The sequence below is a fragment of the Nerophis ophidion genome, linkage group LG06, assembly GCF_033978795.1.
Source record: "Nerophis ophidion isolate RoL-2023_Sa linkage group LG06, RoL_Noph_v1.0, whole genome shotgun sequence".
Classification (NCBI taxonomy): Eukaryota; Metazoa; Chordata; class Actinopteri; order Syngnathiformes; family Syngnathidae; genus Nerophis; species Nerophis ophidion.
In genome coordinates, this window is record NC_084616.1 from 77,859,489 (window position 1) to 77,881,894 (window position 22,406).

The 22,406-nt window shown below is 38.4% G+C and overlaps 1 protein-coding gene across 1 annotated transcript in view; it reads left to right on the forward strand.

The window, feature by feature from the left end:
• The window catches only part of fam50a (family with sequence similarity 50 member A), a 32,641-nt gene extending 10,252 nt beyond the window's left edge, over positions 1-22,389 (forward strand). Inside the window, exons 4-13 of the mRNA XM_061904895.1 lie at positions 3,136-3,281; positions 3,353-3,429; positions 7,338-7,404; positions 7,485-7,546; positions 7,632-7,708; positions 12,465-12,519; positions 12,625-12,673; positions 14,039-14,109; positions 18,782-18,892; positions 22,238-22,389. Coding sequence (XP_061760879.1) covers positions 3,136-3,281; positions 3,353-3,429; positions 7,338-7,404; positions 7,485-7,546; positions 7,632-7,708; positions 12,465-12,519; positions 12,625-12,673; positions 14,039-14,109; positions 18,782-18,892; positions 22,238-22,246 — 724 coding nt within the window. The 3' untranslated portion in view covers positions 22,247-22,389. The remainder of the gene's footprint in view (positions 1-3,135; positions 3,282-3,352; positions 3,430-7,337; positions 7,405-7,484; positions 7,547-7,631; positions 7,709-12,464; positions 12,520-12,624; positions 12,674-14,038; positions 14,110-18,781; positions 18,893-22,237) is intronic.
• Positions 22,390-22,406: the final 17 nt, after the last annotated feature.

Consider the following 22,406-nt stretch of genomic DNA (forward strand, 5'->3'; position numbering starts at 1 on the left):
AGGGATGATCGTATGGGCTCTTTGAGTAATGCTGTGCTGGTTCAGTGTGTCTATGGAAGGGAGGGGTTGCGGATGGATTTATCAACGATGCACTGAAGTTTTTTGTGGGAGTGTGAGTCCAAGTTACCCAACCAAACAGTTACTGAGAATGATGGATGACTGAAGTAAAGAACTGTCAGAGAAGGTTGGGTCTGACTTAAGCTAGCGAATGAAAAATAGCTCTTTACTTGCTTTTTTGTAAATGTGATCTGAGCAGAGTTTCCAATTACAAACCTCTTTTCCATATGAGTTGGGAAGTTGTGTTAGATGTAAATATAAACAGAATACAATGATTTGCAAATAATTTTCAACGCATATTCAGTTGAATATGCTACAAAGACTTGATGTTCAAACTGATAAACGTTTTTTTTTTTTTTGCAAATAATCATTAACTTTATAATTTGATGCCCGCAATTTGTGAAAAAGAAGTTGGGAAAGGTGGCAATAAATACTGATAAAGTTGAGGAATCAAACACTGATATGGAACATCCCACAGGCTAATTGGGAACAGGTGGGTGCCATGATTGGGTATAAAAGCAGCTTCCATGAAATGCTAAGTAATTCACAAACAAGGATGGGTCGAGGGTCACCACTTTGTAAGCAAATTGTCCAACAGTTTTAGAACAACAATTTTCAACGAGCTATTGCAAGGAATTTAGGGATTTTACCAACTACGGTCCGTAAAATCATCAAAAAATTTAGAGAATCTGGAGAAATCACTGCACGTAAGCGATGATATTACGGACTTTTGATCCCTCAGGCGGTACTGCATCAAAAACCGACATCAGTGTGTAAAGGATATCACCACATGGGTTCAGGAACACTTCATAAAACCACTGTCAGTAATTACAGTTGGTCGCTACATCTGTATGTGAAAGTTAAAACTCTACTATGCAAAGCCAAACCCATTAATCAACAATATCCTGAAACGCTGCTGGCTTGGCTGGGCCCGAGCTCACCTAATATGGACTGATGCAAAGTGGAAAGGTGTTCTGTGGTCTGACGAGTCCACATTTCAAATTATATTTGGAAACAGAGGACGTGGTGTCCTCCAGAACAAAGAGGAAAATAACCATTCGGATTGTTATAGGCGCAAAGTTGAAAAGCCAGCATGTGTGATGGTATGGGGGTGCATTAGTGCCCAAGGCATGGGTAACTTACACATCTGTGAAGGCACCATTAATGCTGAAAGGTCCATACAGGTTTTGGAGCAACATATGTTGTCATCCAAGCAACGTTATCATGGACGCCCCTGCTTCTTTTTGAACATCAAATATATTGTCTTTGTAGCGCATTCAATTGAATATGGGTTGAAAAGGATTTGCAAATCATTGTATTCCGTTTGTATTTACATCTAACACATTTTCCCAACTCATATGGAAACGGGGTTTGTAAGTGAGTTGGATGAATTTAAAAGAGTCTGTTGATAGAGATGGGTTCGGAAGCGATGCACAGGGGGGATTTTAATGTGGGGTTACCGTTACGGGTGAAGTTGATGAGTTCCTGAGTTTCAGCTGTATTAAGTTAGTTTGTTGTCTTGGCACCAGTTTACTGTTCGACCTATTTGGTGACGGTATTGTTGTCGGTTATTAGTCCAATCACGGTAGCATCATCTGCATACTTGATCATGGAGACTAAGTTGTGGGTGCAGGTGAGGTTTTTTGTGTACAGAGAGAAAAGCCATGGAGACAGAACACAGCTCTGGGGGGCCCCAGTATTACGGGTTAGAGGTCCAAATAGGAGACCGCCCATCCTGACTCTCTGCCCTTGAGGAGAGGAAATTATAAATCTTGTGGCATATGGTAGTTTGAATCTTCATTTCTAGGATTTTATTTAGAAGATTTAGGGGATATTAGAGACCTGCTTGGGATCCCATTACAGTATTTTTAGGACTATAAGTCGCAGTTTTTTTCATAGTTTGACCGGGGGTGCAACATATACTCCGGAGCGACTTATGTGTGAAATTATTAACACATTACCGTAAAATATCAAATAATATAATTTATCTCATTCGCGGAAGAGACGAAGAAAATGTCAGCAATCGTCACACACACGTCAACCAATAAGAATTCGGCGGGGAAGGGTCATGGCGGAAGTGCATTGTGGGTCATTGAATGCTAACTGCTATATGCTACTGCCGAAGTTATCAAAATGGATCATTTCATCGTTGGCGGTAACTTATAAAAACTGAGAAGGGCTGAACAAAAATGGCACCGAAAAGGAAATCATGTACTGCAGATTACAAACTGGATGTAGTGAAATATGCAGCAGAAAAGGACAAGTGGAAGCGGCGCATACCTTTGGAGTTGGCAGAGTTGTTTGGAAGCGACATCCAGGAAGAATATTTCATCGGTTTTACCACTTAGGAGTGACAGATTGTTTGGTAAACATATACAGTAGCATCTTCTATATGTTATAGTTATTTGAATGACTTACCATAATATGTTAGGTTAACATAGCAGCTGGTTATTTATGCCTCATATAACCTACACTTATTCAGCCTGTTCTTCACTATTCTTTATTTTAAATTGACTTTCAAATGTCTATTCTTGGTGTTGGATTTTATCAAATAAATTCCCCCCAAAAATGCGACTTATACTCCAGTGCGACTTATATATGTTTCTTTCCTTCTTTATTATGCATTTTCGGCAGGTGCGACGTATACTCCGGAGCGACTTATAATCTGAAAAATACGGTAAATCAGGGATTCAAAAATGTGCCCTCTTGGAAAATTGCAGCTTGTGACTATTTATTTTTTTGCCCGCTGTTCATTGTAAAAAGTTTAAAATTTAAAAAAAATTGGGGAAAAAAATTTGAAAATGGAAAAAATTAACATTAACAGGTGTAGTAATATGATGACAAAAAGCTCAATCTTGACACACATAACCTAAATGTATGTAATGTCTGTTTTTTTAACGCATTTTTAGAAAGTGAAAAATATCACAAAAGGCCCCCACAGCCTTCGGTTAATCATTTTGTGGCCCTTGGTGAGGGTGTGGGGGGGTGTATTTAGATACTCCGTTATTGGCTTATGCACGTGTACCTAATCCTATGGCCAGTGAGTTTGTCAAAGTAATCATCACACATTCCTTGCAGAAAGCTTGAGAAGCAGAAGGAGAAGAAGAGGAAAGAAGAACAGAAGAGGAAAATTGCCAGTTTGTCATTCAATCCGGAAATCGACGGTGAAGAAGAAGAAGAAGAGGAGGAGGAGGAAGAGGAAGAAGAGGAGGATGAAGAGGATTGTGAGTACTCTATATGCAGTAATTACAAGTTGTTTGTGTACAAAGTCATTAGATCATATCTTTGCTCACAGATGTTCCTGTAAAGAAGAAGAAGCTTGGAAAGAATCCAGATGTAGACACAAGTTTTCTTCCTGATCGAGACAGAGAGGTGTGTACCATTGACTTTATGTAAACCAATATATATTCCGGAGTAGGGCTGGGCGATATGGCCTTTTATTAATATCTCAATATTTTTAGGCCATGTCACGATACACAATATATATCTCCATATTTTGCCTCAGCCTTCAATGAACACTTGATGCATATAATCACAGCAGTATGATGATTCTATGTGTCCACATTAAAAAATTCTTCTTCATACTACATTAATATATGCTACTTTTAAACTTTAATGCACAGAGGGAAATCACAACTAAGTCAATTGACCAAAAGTGTATTTATAAAACAGTTATTAAGCAGTGGCACAAACATTCATGGCATTTCTAAAACAGGAAGTGCAAGATTGTCAGAGATATTTTAAAAAAGGCTATTAGTGTGTGGTGGATTGTCCGAAGCTTACACTGCAAACAAAGTGGTTTTAGTGCAAAAGTTTTATTCACCCATTAATCCAAAAGTACAGGTTGGATTAAATTGCCCATGCAGACAGACATCGTCCTCCAGAGGATCCAGGATCAAACGAAAACATGCAAATCATATCAAATATTGGTCCTCTAGATTTTTATATGATTCCCTCATGTGGTCTTTTTCTTTTGCAACTGCTGGCTCCAAACAATCGTGGATCTCTTAGTCATAACAAACAGTCATCACATTCTTGTAGACTGGTTGGCGCGACCCCAAATTCAACTTTCCCGTACATTTGCTAGTCCAGTGATTCAGAATAGGCTTTTTGATATACTTTCTTTTTCGAACTTCAACAGAAAATAAATATTGTATAAGGGTCAGAAATTCCACTACATGTGCACTTTTGTGCACAATGTCACTAAGATGAGGTGGCGACTTGTCCAGGGTGTACCCCGCCTTCCGCCCGATTGTAGCTGAGATAGGCGCCAGCGCCCCCCGCGACCCCGAAAGGGAATAAGCGGTAGAAAATGGATGGATGGATGGTCACAAAGATGACTTATCAAAACAACACTAAATGAAAGTGTACTTTTTGTACAGAACGCCACTATAATAGTTAAAAACAAATAAGGTGCACTTTTGTGCATGATGTCACACAAGATGTTTTAATAAGTGTCACATAAAAATGAGCTGCATATCAAATAGTATATGTCCTTCGCTATGTGCTAGTTTACTGTGGACGTTAGCTCATTTTGTTGTTGATATTTTTTTTCACACGGTGTCGATCTGGAAATAGTTACCTCGGCATTTTGTTGGCGTGGCACCGAACGAAGATGTTGACATGCAGAGTTTCAAGCACTCCTTATTCTCGAGAGGGTGACTTTTCAAATGATGCTACATTTGCAGTGCTGCTACTTTTTGTAGCAACGCTTTTGCCGCATAAATGTTCACCGTATTCCCGCTTGAGGCCAAACCACCGCCAGATGATGGATCCGGTGCTGTTTTTCTTGGGAATTAATTCTTCCTCCATTTGTTACCAGATTTGCACCTTCTCTCTCTAGTATTACCACTCGCACCACACCGTTAGCATCACAGCTAGCGTGATGCTAACCCCCCGGTGTTGGTTGAGGTGGGCGGGGTGTATAATGTAGACCGGAAGAGTTAGGGATGCATGGGACTCTGGGTATTTGTTCTGTTGTGTTATGGTGCGGATGTTCTCCCGAAATGTGTTTCTCAATCTTGTTTGGTGTGGGTTCACAGTGTGGCGTATATTAGTAACAGTGTTAAAGTTGTTTGGGGGGGGGGGGGGGGTGCATAACGTAGCCTGGAAGAGTTAGGGATGCATGGGATTCTGGGTATTTGTTCTGTTGTGTTTATGTTGTGTTATGGTGCGGATGTTCTCCTGAAATGTGTTTCTCAATCTTGTTTGGTATGGGTTCACAGTGTGGCGTATATTAGTAACAGTGTTAAAGTTGTTTATATCACAACCCTCAGTGTGACCTGTATGGCTGTTGAACAAGTATGCCTTGCAGTCACTTTCGTGTAATAACAGAGGCCGCATATTACATGTGACCGGCCGGCACGTAGATAGCAATGTGTAAAGGCGGGCGTGATGACATGTTTCAGAGAGCGCGAATTTCGGCACGCCATCAATATTGTCGTCCGGGTGAAAATCATACAATTTTTCCCTGGGAGAGGCACTGAAATCCGAAAACCTTCTGGAAAAATCGGGGGTGGTCGGCAAGTATGCGGCTGAGCAACATCAGAGCGATCAAAGAGCCGCGGGTTCCCGACCCCATGCCTGATAGAAAGTTCTCAAAAGTAAGGCTTTTCAAAATGCTCCAGCTCAATGTTAATTTCCATTGGATATACCACATACATCAGGGGCGCTCACACTTTTTCTGCAGGTGAGCTACTTTTCAATTGACCAAGTCGAGGAGATCTACCTCATTCCTATTTATAATTTATATTTATTTATTTATGAAAGAGACATTTTTGTTAACAAGTTAATGGTGTTTAATGATAATACAAGCATGTTTAACACATATAGATGTCTTTCTTTCACGAAGACAAGAATATAAGTTGGTGTATTACCTGATTCTGATGACTTGCATTGGTTGGAATTAGACAGTGGTGCTGATAACGTCCGCATTTTCAAATGGAGGAGAAAAAAAGTCCTCCTTTCTGTCCAATACCACATGAAAGTGGTTGGATTTGGCATCTCATTTGTCCAACTTGCATACTCCTTTTTAAACACTTTGTTATGAGAGTAGCATATGTGTGTGGCCCTTTAATGTCTGGCAGCAGGTGAGTGACGTCAGTGAGTGTGCGGGTGGGCAAGCAAGTGAGAAAGCGGTCGCTGAGGGCGGGGGAGAAATACATTGGCATCAAACTCCGTAGCTTGCTAGCTTGTGCACGCTAGCTTTCTGAGACTCTTATTTTGTTAGCACAGGGAGGATGAAACAGGTATTTTATGGTGAAGACAGGAACTGTGCAGTCGCTCTTTAGAGTTTTGACAGTAGGTACGGAGTCTCTAGAAATAAAATGTGTTTCTCTGCGTCCGCCCTGTTAGTGATTTTTTTCTTAAATATGAGCTCGCAGCAGCCAGCGTCATCTCACAAGATCCTCGGGTGCCGAGAATGTCAAACAACTGACGAAAGTGAAGTCTTGGTATGATTGATGATTGCTCATTTTTATGTATATTTTTTAATGCCTGGCTTGAGATCGACTGACACACCCTCCGAGATCGACCAGTCGATCGCGATCGACGTAATGCCCACCCCTGACATACATGCTAGTGATTAGTATTACTGATTTTACATGGGGATTTCACCACCTCCAAATTCGGTAATCAAAACTACAACTAAGAACCACGTTGCAATCAGCAGCTTAAACCAGGGGTGGGCAATTATTTTTACCGGGGGCCACATGAGCAACCAGAGCACTGGTTACAATAGTTTGACTCTTGTGCGGCCTCCGGCCTCCATCTGATAGTTTACATGTTTTTTGCGGTGCTGTGATGGTTTTTATTTTTACCAAAACACATAGCTTTCGAAAGTTGCTGTTAGACTTTGGCAGCAGCTCTTTATAGACTTGAAAATCCGAGGATAGCAGGGATTGACAAAAGCTCTGCATTGGCCAGATATACGGTTAGTGTCCACCCTGAGATCGGTAGGTTGTGAGTTCAAACTCCGGCTTAGTCTTTCCAAAGACTATAAAAATGGGAGCCATTACCTCCCTGCTTGGCACTCAGCATCAAGGGTTGGGATAGGGGGTTAAATCACCCAAAAAAGATTCCCGGGCGCGGCCATCGTTGCTGCCCACTGCTCGACTCACCTCCCAGGGTAATCAAGGGTGATGGGTCAAAGGCAGAGAATAATTCCGCCACACCGAGTGTGTGTGACAATCATTGGTACTTTAACTTATCAACTTTATTTAACATATTGGCATGTGCCTCTGTCAATTTTTGTTGATGAACTTTGGTGCCTTTGGGTTCAGGAGGAGGAGAATCGACTGCGAGAGGAGCTCAGGCAGGAGTGGGAGCTCAAACAGGAGAAGATCAAGAGTGAGTGTCAAAGACACACACAGATGAACTTGTCACATACTTCTACACATACACATGCTTCTAAACCTGTGAGTTTTCAGACGAGGAGATCGAGATTACCTTCAGCTACTGGGATGGATCCGGCCATCGAAAGACTGTCAAGGTCAGGAGTGGCTCGTATTTAAAGAAAAGTTGTGAAAATGTCTCATCAAAATTGTTCACACCATCTTTGTGTGCGTTTCTCTCAGATGAAGAAAGGCAACACCATGCAGAATTTTCTGCAGAAGGCCCTAGAAGTCCTAAGAAAGGACTTCAGTGAACTCAGGTTAGATCACCGACTTTTTAGCCAGGGTTAATGGTTTATGTTTTCTGCCAATTGTTCAGAAAAAGCATAAAGTAGGTTCTGATGACACCTAGTGGTGAAGTGGCCATCTGCAAGCTGTTAAGTTAAAGTCAAAGGCCTACTGAAAGCCACTACTAGCGACCACGCAGTCTGATAGTTTATATATCAATGATGAAATATTAACATTGCCACACATGCCAATACGGACGGTTTAGTTTACTAAACTGCAGTTTAAAATTTCGCGCGAAGTATCCTGTTGAAAACGTCAGTATGATGACGCGTGCGCGTGACGTCTCGGGTTGTAGCGGACAATTTTTTCCAGCCCGATCCCAGCTATAAGTAGTCTCCTTTAATCGCATAATTCCACAGTATTCTGGACATCTGTGTTGCTGAATCTTTTGCAATTTGTTCAATTAATAATGGAGAAGTCAAAGAAGAAAGATGTAGGTGGGAAGCGGTGTATTGCGGGCATCTTTGGCAGCACAAACACAGCCGGTGTTTCCTTGTTTACATTCCCGAAGGTGAAGCTTTACTATGGAACAGAGCGGTCAAGCGAACATGGGTCCTGACCACATGTCAACTGGCAAGTTTCGGTGAGAAATTTGTGGTAATAATTTGGCTCTTGTTGTAAACATGAGCGGAGCTTGCGTCGTTCCTCGTGCACATGTCAAAGAGGCAGCTGCGTGGCTTCCCTCAGAGACACTGGCAGTCACCACACCCGTGGCCACGGCCCTCCGACTTTCAGGTACGACATTACAATCTCACTACAATACTAGTAACACAACAAGCAGATAAGGGATTTTCCAGAAATATCCTAGTAAATGTGTCTAATAACATCTGAATCGCTCCCACTGCCCTGTCTTTTTTTCTTTTTTTTTCTTTATTATTCACTCTAACTTTCCTCATCCACGAATCTTTCATCCTCGCTCAAATTAATGGGGAAATCGTCGCTTTCTCGGTCCCAATCGCTCTCGCTGCTGGTGGCCATGATTATAAACAATGTTCAGATGTGAGGAGCTCCACAACCCGTGATGTCACACGCACATCATCTGCTACTTCCGGAACAGGCAAGGCTTTTTTATTAGCGACCAAAAGTTGCGAACTTTATCGTCGATGTTCTCTACTAAATCCTTTAAGCAAAAATATGGCAATATCGCGAAATGATCAAGTATGACACATAGAATGGACCTGCTATCCCCGATTAAATAAGAACATCTCATTTCAGTAGGCCTTTAAAGTAGAACTGCACTTTTTTCCTTTTTTGCCCTTATGTGGGCCTACCAAGGATGTCGTAGTGGTTTGTGTTGTGGTTTGTGCAGCCCTTTGAGACACTAGTGATTTAGGGCTATATAAGTAAACATTGATTGATTGATTGATTTCCCTGTGGCACAGCTGGTGAAACCGATGAAAAACCTGAATGCTCTTAAAGCCCATAAAGATGCATACAGTAAGTCAGGGGTCGGCAACCCAAAATATTGAAAGAGCCATATTGGACCAAAAATACAAAAAAATTCTGTCTGGAGCCGCAAAAAAATTAAAAGCCGTATGTAAGTGTTATAATGAAGGCAACACATGACGTAAGTGTCTATATTAGCTATATTAAAGGCCTACTGAAATGAGAATTTCTTATTTAAACAGGGATAGCAGGTCCATTTTATGTGTCATGCTTGATCATTTCCCCATATTGCCATATTTTTGCTGAAAGGATTTAGTCAACATCGATGATAAAGTTCGCAACTTTTGGTCGCTAATAAAAAAAAGCCTTGCCTGTACCGGAAGTAGCAGACTTATCTGCTTATTGTGTTACTAGTGTTTTAGTGAGATTATAAAGTCATACCTGAAAGTCGGAGGGGTGTGGTGACCGCCAGTGTCTCTGATGGAAGCCATGGAGGAGCCAAGAAAGTCGCAGCTGCCTCTTTGACAGCTGCAGGAGGACGCAAGCTCATAGCCAAATTATTACCACAATTTTCTCACCGAAACCTGCCGGTTGACATGTGGTAGAGAAACATGTTCGCTTGACCGCTCTGTACCATATTAAAGCTTCACAACAAAAAAAGAAACACCGGCTGTGTTTGTTGCTAAAGGCAGCTGTAATCCACCGCTTTCCACCAACAGCATTCTTCTTTGACGTCTCCATTATTAATTGAACAAATTGCAAAAGATTCAGCAACACAGATGTCCAGAATACTGTCTAATTATGCGATTAAATCAGACGACTTTTAGCCGTGAGTGGGGCTGGGATAAAATGTCAGCTACAACCAATAACATCACAATCACACGTCAACATAAGCGTCAACGTTTTCAACAGGACACTTTGCGGGAAATTTAAAATTGCAATTTACTAAACTAACCCGACCGTATTGGCATGTGTTGCAATGTTAATATTCCATCATTGATATATAAACTATCAGACTGCGTGGTCGCTAGTAGTGGCTTTCAGTAGGCCTTTAGCCTACTATCAAAATGACTGTGTCGCAGGCTGACACAAATCTTTGTTGACAGAAATGTTGAAATATAATATTTATTGTACCCAGTTTTACAAAATTGGAAAACATTAGTAAAACGAAGGCTTATTAGAGGGGGAGATAATGTTTAGATATTACTGGCTTAGAATGGGCAAAGGTCCAGGTTAAAGAAAATGGCGGGCTGTCTTCTTCAAATGGATTTATAACAATATATGCAAGCTGGGTTATGTTTGCTGTGGTCTGGAACAACATGGCACACAAACAACTATCAGAAATGCAGCCAATATTACATACAGATACTATGTCACGAGAAATGCAGATATAAATTAAATACACAGAGGACATAGGAAATTAAATGAGCTCAAATATACCTGCAAGTGAGGCATAATGATGCAATATGTACATATAGCTATCCTAAATAGCATGTTAGCATTGATTCGCTTGAAGTCATGCGCTGACCAGATATGCCTGATTAGCACTCCACACAAGTCAATAACATCAATAAAGCTCACATTTGTGCATTTACACACAGCATAAATAGTTTGGTGGACAAAATAAGACAAAGAAAGAGTGGCATAAAACAAGAAAATTGTATATTTAAACAAACTCTGGTGAGTTCAAGGACTGCCAAAATCAGTAGGACAAATCTCCACACAAGTCAATAACATCAATAAAGCTCACATTTGTGCATTTACACACAGCATAAATAGTTTGGTGGACAAACAAGACAAAGAAAGGGTGGCACAAAACAAGAAAATTGTACATGTAAACAAACTCTGGTGAGTGCAAAGACTGCCAAAATTAGTAGGACAAAACGACACTCGCCAAATCCTCTCATCAGAAAGGCATGTTTAATATAAATAGTGGGATTGTCCTCGAAAAACCCTATTACAAAAATATATTTTTTCCCCCCATATATTTCTATTTTCATACATTTTTGAAAAGCTCCAGGGAGCCACTAAGGAGGCACGAAAGAGCCGCAGGTTGCAGACCCCTGCACTAGGTGATCTATTGACGCTGGAAAACTTAAAAACTTAATTTTAATTTATTGTTCTGTTAATTGACTCATCAGTTATCAAGCCAGGCCTATCTACACAAGAAACAGACATCAATTTGGATTAAACAGTCGATGTGCACATTTGAACAAGAGACAAATCCAATTGGCAAAAATTACGCTGATTGGCTAAAATGCGCAGAAATGTTGCGAGGATCGTACAAAGTTGCGAGGCCGTGCATAATTCACAGGGATTGGTTGAATTTGTGTGAATTATCACGAATGTCACGTCGCAAATTTCTGGAGGGACTGTATTGTGATCTCACTTGGCTTTATTTCTCTACTCCAGAGGTAGGGAACCTATGGCTCTAGAGCCAGATGTGGCTCTTTTGATGACTGCATCTGGCTCTCGGATAAATCTGAGCTGACATTGCTTAACAGGATAAGTAATGAATAATTCCACTTGTAATCACAGTGTTAAAAACAACGTTCAAAATATAAAACATTGTCATGCATTTTTATGTTCAAGACGTTGCGTTAATGGTAAGAAGTCATTTATTTATTATTGGTTAGTGTGGGGCTTGCCCTCCTGGGGGTTCTTCAGACCACCAAGAGCCTGTTTTAGGGTTACAATATTGTTTTATTTTATTTTTCTCTCAGTTGCTTTACAGCAATTGTCGTTTTCTCTTTCGTCGTCACTCGCGCTCTGGCTCCAGCCCCAACCCTGTCTCTCCTCCTGGCTGCTGCTTATAACAGAGCGACAGGTGATTAGATAAAAAGGCCCAGGTGGGCCATCTACGCACTTGTCGCTGATTTCGAGGCCGGTCCTGGCAACATCCTGCTTTGCTGCAGGCCCGCAGGCCACACCCCCTCCACAGTTAGCTTCAGAATAACAATGTTATTACAAAGAACAAGAGACTTATTATACTCTGGAAATGTTGGTCTTACTTAAAAATGCACGCGTTTAGTTGTGTTCAGTGTTAAAAAAAAAATTATATGGCTCTTAGGGAAATACATTTTAAAATATTTGGCTTCTTTGCTCTCTCAGCCAAAAAGGTTCCCGATCTCTGCTCTACTCACTCCACCTACTCAATGAGGCAATTTAGGCTTCATAGTCGAAAGGCATACCTCATTTCAATTATAATGATGCAACCTTGTCAACTTTAACCACACATTTGAACAACCTTGAACATTGTTATTTTTAGATGCTAAAAATAACAATGTCACACCTTAAAGGTGTAATAGAAACAATGAGTAAAACGTGTTGCTTTCTGTGCAGGTCCGCTGGTGTCGAGCAGCTGATGTACATCAAGGAAGATCTGATAATCCCACATGTGAGCACACCTGACTTAAAGTGGCTAATAAAACAAACATTTATTTGCTTAATATATTTTTTTTTTTGTTGTCAAGCAAATGTCTCCTTATGCTTCTCCATTTAGCACCATAGCTTCTATGACTTCATTGTGACCAAAGCCAGAGGCAAATCGGGTAAGTCAGGAAGTGAATAGCCTCATATTTTATTCTTAAGTCAAGCATGATCGTTCCCAATTGTTTGTAATTGGGATATCGGCCAACATAAATGCAGTTTCACCAGCCTAGATTAGAACATAAGACAATTACACAACCTCCAAGGAATTTAGTTCCCTCTAAAAATAAACATGCTTTCAGACTGTTGGTAGCAAAGGGGAAATGTGCACAGAGAACGGCTCCCGTTAAAAGTTGTGCAAAGTTGTCACTTACAGTTTTAAAAAGTCTTGAAATTGTTTATCTGAAGTTTGTGCACATGCAGGTTTTTACTTAACAAAGTGACTAGCGTATTTCTTTGAATTGCCGCCGGGGCGCTAATTAATTTAAAACCTCTTCTCACTCCGGCGTTTACCAAAGGCATGCGGTAAATGTAGGCCTGCACTTATACATTTGAATGTAATGTAAGGATACCACCATGAAAAGCACATTTAATAAAAAAAACGTTATTATGGTCTTACCTTTACTTATAAATGAAGTCCATGCACAGCTCCTTCTGATCAAAAGCATCGATAACTTGTTTATAGAAGTCTTCCTTATCTTTCTTCAGTTTTAAAAGTCTCTCTGTCTCGATGGAGATCTTCCTTTATTACCTCCTGCTTCCATTGAAAGTCCAGTTTAGAAAAGTGTTTTATTTTAGATATGTAATCCTCCATGTTAAAAGTGCAAGCGAGAGGAAAAAATAAAGGATTGCTGCTCACTCTTGCTGCTTGTTGTCACTTCTTCTGCAGCCGAGTAGTCGCAAGAAGGATCACTAGCGCCCTCTACCACCAGGAGGCGGGAGTCATTTAATGACTCATATTTGACACACGCAGCTACGGTATATTAATAAAACATAGCTGCTTACTGTTTTTTTTAGCATATTCAATAGCTTGGAGCTTGAATCCTACTGAATAGCTCTTAATCTTCTTCCCTTTATGCGATTTCAAATTATTGAAATCAGCCTCCTCCGTTTTGAAAATGGTGACGGGTGAAGTGTCACTCGTGACGTGACGAGTTTGAACCGGCGGAAATTCTAGGCATATGCTAATTATTTTGCGAAACGAGTTTGACCCGGCGTTAATCCTTAGCCGGCGGTAATGCTAAGCATGCACTAATTATTTTGCGAAATGAATTTGACCCGGCAGTAATTTTAGGCAGGCGCATATTACTGTATATATTACTGTATATATAATACTGTATATACCCGGCGGCAATTCAAGGAAATGCGGTAATTTTGTATTGTGTTAAGAAACTGTCAAAACATCACAGTGAGACACTAAATAGTAATATGTTTTGAAACTACAGTATGGCCTTACTAAAAAGTTTGACTCTTTGTCTTTCTCTCAGGTCCTCTCTTCAGCTTTGATGTCCATGATGACATCCGACTGGTCAATGACGCTACTGTAGAGAAAGATGAGGTAAGGACAAAACCTTCTGTTACGTAAATTAAGTTGTTTCTGGATCCATCATAAATCCTTTATTAAGCGTGCAGGCTGTCTCTTAGGTCATTTTTATTACATTCCTAATGCTCATACAAGTGTAAAAATAAGTCAATCCCTTTTCTCAGAGGATCAAGGGCCTGATTTACTAAGATGCAATTACCACGTGCTAAACAGCGTGTGCAATTTATAAAATAATGTGTGGTATTAGCGGGCGTGTTGCTTGCAATCTACTAAACTTGCACGTCCTAATCATAACCGATGCAGACCGCCTTATTGAAATGTTTTTGCGTTTACTACGTAGCTTTCACCATGGAGAGTGGCCGTGCGCAACCCGAGGGTCCCTGGTTCAAATCCCACCTAGTACCAACCTCGTTACGTCCGTTGTGTCCTGAGCAAGACACTTCACCCTTGCTCCTGATGGGTGCTGGTTGGCGCCTTGCATGGCAGCTCCCTCCATCAGTGTGTGAATGTGTGTGTGAATGGGTAAATGTGGAAGTAGTGTCAAAGCGCTTTGAGTACCTTGAAGATAGAAAAGCGCTATACAAGTACAACCCATTTATCATTTATTTATTTATCTTATCATGCTACTACATATGGCGTTTTGCTATGTTTTTAAACAAGCAGCAGTCATGTACCACTTTTTATGGGCATTTTAGTAGTAGTCATGAGGCGCATCCACATTGAAACCCACTTTTTTTGTATGCTGCAGATGCGTTAATGTGGAGAGGCTGAACTTACTGTGCTCAAGAAACAAAAAAAGCATTCTTCAGAAACTGTTTTTTCATATTGTAAATATGTTAATATATCTTTTATGCGAATAAACAAACGCCACTTAAAAACACTGCAGGATACTAAAATGCATCCATTTAATTTGTTTTAATCAGCCTTTGAATCATCCATCAGCTATAAAATCATAAAAGGAAATTGCTGAATAGATATGTCTAATATTTTTTTTATTTCTGACGGTCCAAATATGTTGAAACGCACACGTAGGATGAAGGAGTCTCTGTGTTTATATATATATATATATATATGTATGTATGTGTGTATATATATATATATATATATTTATATATATATATGTATGTGTGTATGTATATATATATATATATTTATATATATATATGTATGTGTGTATGTATATATATATATATATATATATATATATATGTATGTGTGTATATATATGTGTGTGTATGTGTATGTATATGTGTGTGTATGTGTATATATATATGTATATATATGTATGTATGTATGTATATATGTATGTGTATGTACATATTTATGTGTATGTATATATGTATGTATATATGTATGTATGTATGTATATATATGTATGTGTATGTACATATTTATGTGTATGTATATATATATATGTATGTATGTATGTATATATATGTATATATATATAAATATGTATGTATGTGTATGTATATACAGTGCCCTCCATAATTATTGGCACCCCTGGTTGAGATGTGTTTTTTAGCTTCCAATTATTTTATTTTTTTTCTAAATAATATGGGACCTTAATGGAAAAAAAGAGAAAAATCCAACCTTCAATACAAGTGCATTTATTCAGTGGGGAAAAAATCCCACATAAAGAAATATTTATTTGACATCAAATAATGTGTGTCACAATTATTAGCACCCCTGGTGTTAATATTTTGTACAACCCCCTTTTGCCAACAAAACAGCACCTAATCTTCTCCTATAATGTTTCACAAGATGGGCAAAGACAGAAAGAGGGATTTTCAGCCATTCCTCTTTGCAGAATCTCTCTAAATCATCCAGAGACCTGGGTCCTCTCCTCTGTACTCTCCTTTTCAGCTCACCCCACAGGTTCTCAATGGGGTTGAGGTCAGGGGACTGAGATGGCCATGGGAGGAGCTTGATTTTGTGTCTGGTGAACCATTTCTGTGTAGATTTGGCCATATGTTTAGGGTCATTGTCTTGCTGAAAGACCCAGTGACGACCCAGCTTCAGCTTTCGGGCAGAGGGCAACAGATTTTGATTTAAAATGTCCTGGTATTTCAAAGCATTCATGATGCCATGCACCCTAACAAGGTTCCCAGGGCCTTTGGAAGTGAAACAGCCCCACAGCATCACTGACCCACCCCCATACTTCACAGTGGGTATGAGGTGCTTTTCAGCATGCGCATCTTTCGTGGTACGCCAGACCCACTTAGAGTGTTTGTTGCCAAAAAGCTCAATCTTGGTCTCATCTGACCAAAGCACACGGTCCCAGTTGAAGCCCCAATACCGTTTGGCGAACTCCAGACGCTTGCGTTTATGATTGTGAGTGAGGAAAGGTTTTCTCCGTGCATGCCTCCCAAACAGCTTGTTGGCGTGTAGACAGCGCCTGATGGTTGATTTGGAGACTTTGTGACCCCAGGATGCTACCATTTGTTGTAATTCTGTAACAGTGAGCTTTGGAGATCTTTTGATTTCTCTTACCATCCTCCTCACTGTGCGTGGTGGCAAAATAAACTTGGGTCCTTGTCCAGGCTTATTTACCACTGTTCCAGTTGTTTTGAACTTCTTAATTATTCCTCTCACAGTGGATATGGGCAGCTGCAGTTGAGTGGCAATCTTCTTGTAGCCTCTGCCTGACCTGTGAAGGTCGACGCACATCTGCCTCACTTGTATGCTGTGTTCCTTTGTCTTTCCCATGTTTAAGAGTGGATAAGAGAAATGGCCTCGGTGTCACGTCATATTTATACCCCAGGGAAACAGGAAGTGATGAATTACTAATTAAATGTTCCTACGTACTCTGGTAAACTTTGTAAACTACTGTAGAAATGACAGAAATGCTTCAATTATATTTATTTCCTGGGAATTGTTAAGGGTGCCAATAATTGTGGAACAGGTGATTTAATGAAAAATAATTATTTTTTAGTCAGGGATTTTTTTATTTTCTTACAATTCATTTGAGTTGAAGGCTACATTTTCCTACAATTTTCAGTGTGACAGTATTCTTCTGCAATAAACACTGAATTTATTTTAAGGCTTTTAACACATCTCAACCAGGGGTGCCAATAATTATGGAGGGCACTGTATATATGTGTGTATATATATGTATATATATATTTATATGTATGTATATATATATATTTATGTCTATATATATATGTATGTATATATATATATATATATATATATATATATATATGTATGTATATATATATATATATATATATATATATATATATATATATATATATACATATATATATATATATATATATATATATACATACATATATATATATATATATATATATATATACATATATATATATATATATATATATATATACATATATATATATATATATATATATATATATATATATATATATATATATATATATATATATATATATATATATATATATATATATATATATATATATATATATATATATATATATATATATATATATATATATATATATATCTTGATTGGATTATCCAGAGAATAGTGCTCGATACTGTGGTAGAGCGCAATATGTAAGTGTGGGAAAAATCACAAGACTACTTCATCTCTACAGAACTGTTTCATGAGGGGTTCCCTCAATCATCAGGAGATTTCTCCTGATGATTGAGGGAACACCTACATATTGCGCTCTACCACGGTATCGAGCACTATTCTCTGGATAATCCAATCAAGATATATATATATATATATATAAGTGTGTGTTTTCCTTGCCCTTATGTGGGTTCTTCCGAGGATGTCGTAGTGGTTTGTGCAGTCCTTTGAGACATTTGTGATTTAGGGCTATATAAATAAACATTGATTGATTTATATATATATATATATATATATATATATATATATATATATATATATATATATATATATATATATATATATATATATATATATATATATATATATATATATATATATATATACATATCCTCCCAACATTGTGGGTGTTAAGATGATCAGCATATATTCTGCATATTAATGAGGACAGTGGCGCAAAATAGATTGCACTCCCTGTTCTGCTCACTTAACAGACGCAATCCACTTTGCACACGTTTAGTAAATCAGCTCTGCATGTACTATCAAGTTTGCACGTGTTTTAGTACACCCAAACCTTTAGTGGATCTGGCCCCTGGTGGCAATATATGTCATTAGTATTGTTGGAACTAGTAAATGTAGTTTTACTTGGTAAAATGAATTGTGTATGTAATTGTTCTACGACTTCAAAAAAACTTAAATATTCAACTTTAATAATGGATTAGAAAGTGGTAGGGACCTTGTGGACCACCATTTAGGAACAAGTAGAATGCAACACAACACAGCAAAAACAGAACCAATGTTATAACAAATGCTCAGTCAGCCTTAAAACATAATTTATTTGCAAAAATAATATACTGTGGTATATGTCGTTATGGCTATATAGACTTTAGGGCATATTGCCCATCACTTCTGCAAGGAAACAAAGATGTGGTAAAGTAAATTCAATGTTTTCTTCAGCTAGTATGATTCCATTTAAAGTGAAATTTATAATATCCTGCTTGTCAATATAGCATCCCTTGTCAATAAATATATATTTTAATGTTTTGTCAATATATTTTTTCTTGCCAATATGTTGTCTACTTTAGACATTATTTGATATCTTTCTATTCTGGTCACAAGTCACACGCAGGGAAAGTGGTGCTGAGGAGTTGGTACGAAAAGAACAAGCACATTTTCCCTGCCAGTCGCTGGGAGCCGTACGACCCAGAGAAGAAATGGGACAAATATACGGTGAGCCTCTCCAATTCTTTCTTTATAAGCATTTTTGTTCAGTGCAATTTTCCAGTTTTTGGCATGAGTAAGTCTGCCCTGCCCACTCTCAAATTGTAACCTGTGGCCACCTATCGCTATACAGTCATCCCTTGTCTACCGCGGTCTGACTGAATGTATTAGTTATAAATCAAATAGAACGCTGTAGACATGAAATACTGTAACACCCATGTAGTCACCTTGACACTAATTTCACCCAATATAGTAGGCTTGAGTGTGTGTTACTGTAGATTACAGTACTGCCCTGTAAGCTCCTCCAAGTGTCATTGCCATGTCTATTACCGGCCCAATAAAATACTGCCACGAGGTGGAAATACTCAATCAAATCCTAGGTAATTCCTCTAAATAAGAACTGGGTTTCGATGTTTAAAGCTCGGGTGTGTGTTGTTTTTCAAAAACTGGATCAACCACACAGTTGAGATAGGCACAGCCACTCGCTGTCCTTCAACGCTTTTCATATCGCTCACATCAAAGGCTCACCAGTGTCATGTGGAGCTGTGTTATTGATCTGGAAGATGAAGTGCATCAACATACTCCATCACCGCTTAGGAAAAGGGTAGATGCTTCATTAGATGCGGCATAGCTCGGTTGGTAGAGTGGCCGTGCCAGCAACTTGAGGGTTGCAGGTTCGATTCCCGCTTGTGCCATCCTAGTCACTGCCGTTGTGTCCTTGGGCAAGACACTTTACCCACCTGCTCCCAGTGCCACCCACACTGGTTTAAATGTAACTTAGATATTGGGTTTCACTCTGTAAAGCGCTTTGAGTCACTAGAGAAAAGCGCTATATAAATATAATTCACTTCACTTCACTTCACTTATACGTCAAAAGAGATTACATTTTTGGGTGTTAGGATTTATGACAATTTAAATGCAGGGAACTCACAAGCCAAATATTAAAACTGTTAAACTTATTAAAATTCAATGAACTGGTAGAGTACAGTATTATAAAAGTTATGTATAAATTACATATAACAATACTACCAAACAATATTCAAAATAAATTGGTCAAAAACGAAAGTAATTGTAACCTAAAAACAACATTTTTTTTTAAATCTAAATTTAGAAGAGTGACAATGGAAAGATGCATTTCTTTTTTTACTTTTTTTTTTTTGTCCTGTCCAGCGACTCAGGCAAATCATGTAGTTGATGTAGAAGCCCATGTCGGCTGTACAGATTTACTTTACGAAAGAGAAGCGTGGGATACTTCTCTTGTTGCCTTATTTGTATTTGATTTGTACTTGATTCATATTATTATTTGGTGCAGGAGGGGATAGAAAGAGGAAAAAAAGGAAGACGGAGGGGGAAATAGCGGGGATAAGACAGAGAGACAACAACAACAGCAATAACAACAACAGAACAGCATCAGCGAATAGGATATGTACAAACATGAAGTCACTCCGGAGTATAAGTCGCACCTGCCGATAATGCATAATAAAGAAGGAAAAAAACATATATAGGTCGCACTGGAGTATAAGTCACATTTTTGGGGAAATTTATTTGATAAAATCCAACACCAAGAATAGATATTTGAAAGGCAATTTAAAATAAACAAAGAATAGTGAACAACAGGCTGAATAAGTGTAGGTTATATGAGGCATAAATAACCAACTGCTATGTTAACCTAACATATTATGGTAAGAGTCATTCAAATAACTATAACATATAGAACATGCTATATGTTACCAAACTATCCGTCACTCCTAATCGCTAAATCCCATGAAATCTTATACGTCTGGTCTCTTACGTAAATGAGCTTATATAATATTATTTGATATTTTACGGTAATGTGTTAGTAAATTCACACATAAGTCACTCCTGAGTACAAGTCGCACCCCCGGCCAAACTATGAAAATAACTGCGACTTATAGTCCGAAAAATACGGTAAATGTAAATATTTCTTCTCTGTCATGTCAAGCTAATATAAATCACTGCAACTTCCTAATTCCAACGTTCTTGTTAATAAGCCAGTCATTAGATTTGGTTAGTTAGGGCGGTGGTTCTCAAATGGGGGTACTTGAAGGTATGCTAAGGCAGTGGTGCCCAACCTTTTTGTAACCGCGGACCGGTCAACGCTTATTAATTTGTCCCGCGGCCCGGTTGTTTGGGGGGGGGGGGCTTTTTTTTTTTTTCTTTGTCATGAAAAAGGGAGGTTTTTGTGGTTGGTGCACTAATTGTAAGTGTATATTGTGTTTTTTATGTTGTTTTAATAAAAAAAATAAAAAAATATTTTTTTATTTATTTTTTTAATAAAAATGAATAAAAAATTCTTCTGCGGCCCAGTACCAATCGGGCCATGGCCCCCCGGTGGTTGGGGACCACTGTGTTAAGGGGTACGTGAGATTTTTTTTTAAATATTCTAAAAAATTGCAACAATTTAAAAATCCTTTATAAATATATTTATTGAATAATACTTCAACAAAATATGAATGTAAGTTCATAAACTGTGAAAAAAAAATACAACAATGCAATATTCAGTGTTGACAGCTAGATTTTTTGTGGACATGTTCCATAAATATTGATGTTAAAGATTTATTTTTTTGTAAAGAAATGTTTAGAATGAAGTTGATGAATCCAGATGGATCTCTATTACAATCCCCAAAGAGGGCACTTTAAGTTGATGATTACCTCTATGTGTAGAACTTTTTATTTATAATTGAATCACTTGTTTATTTTTCAACAAGTTTTTAGTTATTTTTAGTTTTTTTTTTCAAAATAGTTTAAGAAAGACCACTACAAATGAGCAATATTTTTGCACTGTTATACAATTTAATGAATCAGAAACTGATGACATAGTACTGGGGGATGGGGGGGAGGGAGGGGGGTCCTGGGGGGTTTGTGGGCGGGGGGGGGAATTCTTTTTTTTTTTTTATTTAATTTTTTTTTATTTGTCATGAAAAAGGGAGGTTTTGGGGGTTGGTGCACTAATTGTAAGTGTATCTTGTGTTTTTTATGTTGATTTAATAAAAAAAATATAAGTAAAAAATTTTTAAAAAATTATACTAAATTCTTCCGCGGCCCAGTGTTTGGGAGCTACTGGTTTACGTCATCGAGCAACTTTTAGAACAGCAAATAGCTACCTTTCTTACTGAGGAGTTTTTATGTTCGGACGTTCTATCGTGTCGAAGCAAACAGTAAAAGGCAGATTTGCTGCACTCAAAGTTTGTCATCTGTTGGCAGTGGTGGGCAGCACTGTGTTTGTCTTCTTTTTGCACATTCCCTGCCCACATATCTGACTTTAGTTTAATTTTTAGTGTTCCTTCAGTCGTTTTCCAGCAAATTAACCCTTTTCTTCTCTGTTTTTTCCAGATCCGGTGAAACTACATCAAACGTCTTCTGTATTGTAACATATTTCTTCTGTTTCCTTCTACAATTGGACCCTTTTAAGTTCATCAAAATGCTAACTTAAATGCTTGTGATTGAATGATGGTTAATAAATGTAGTCTGTAATGACAATTGGATGTTCTTGGACTCCTGT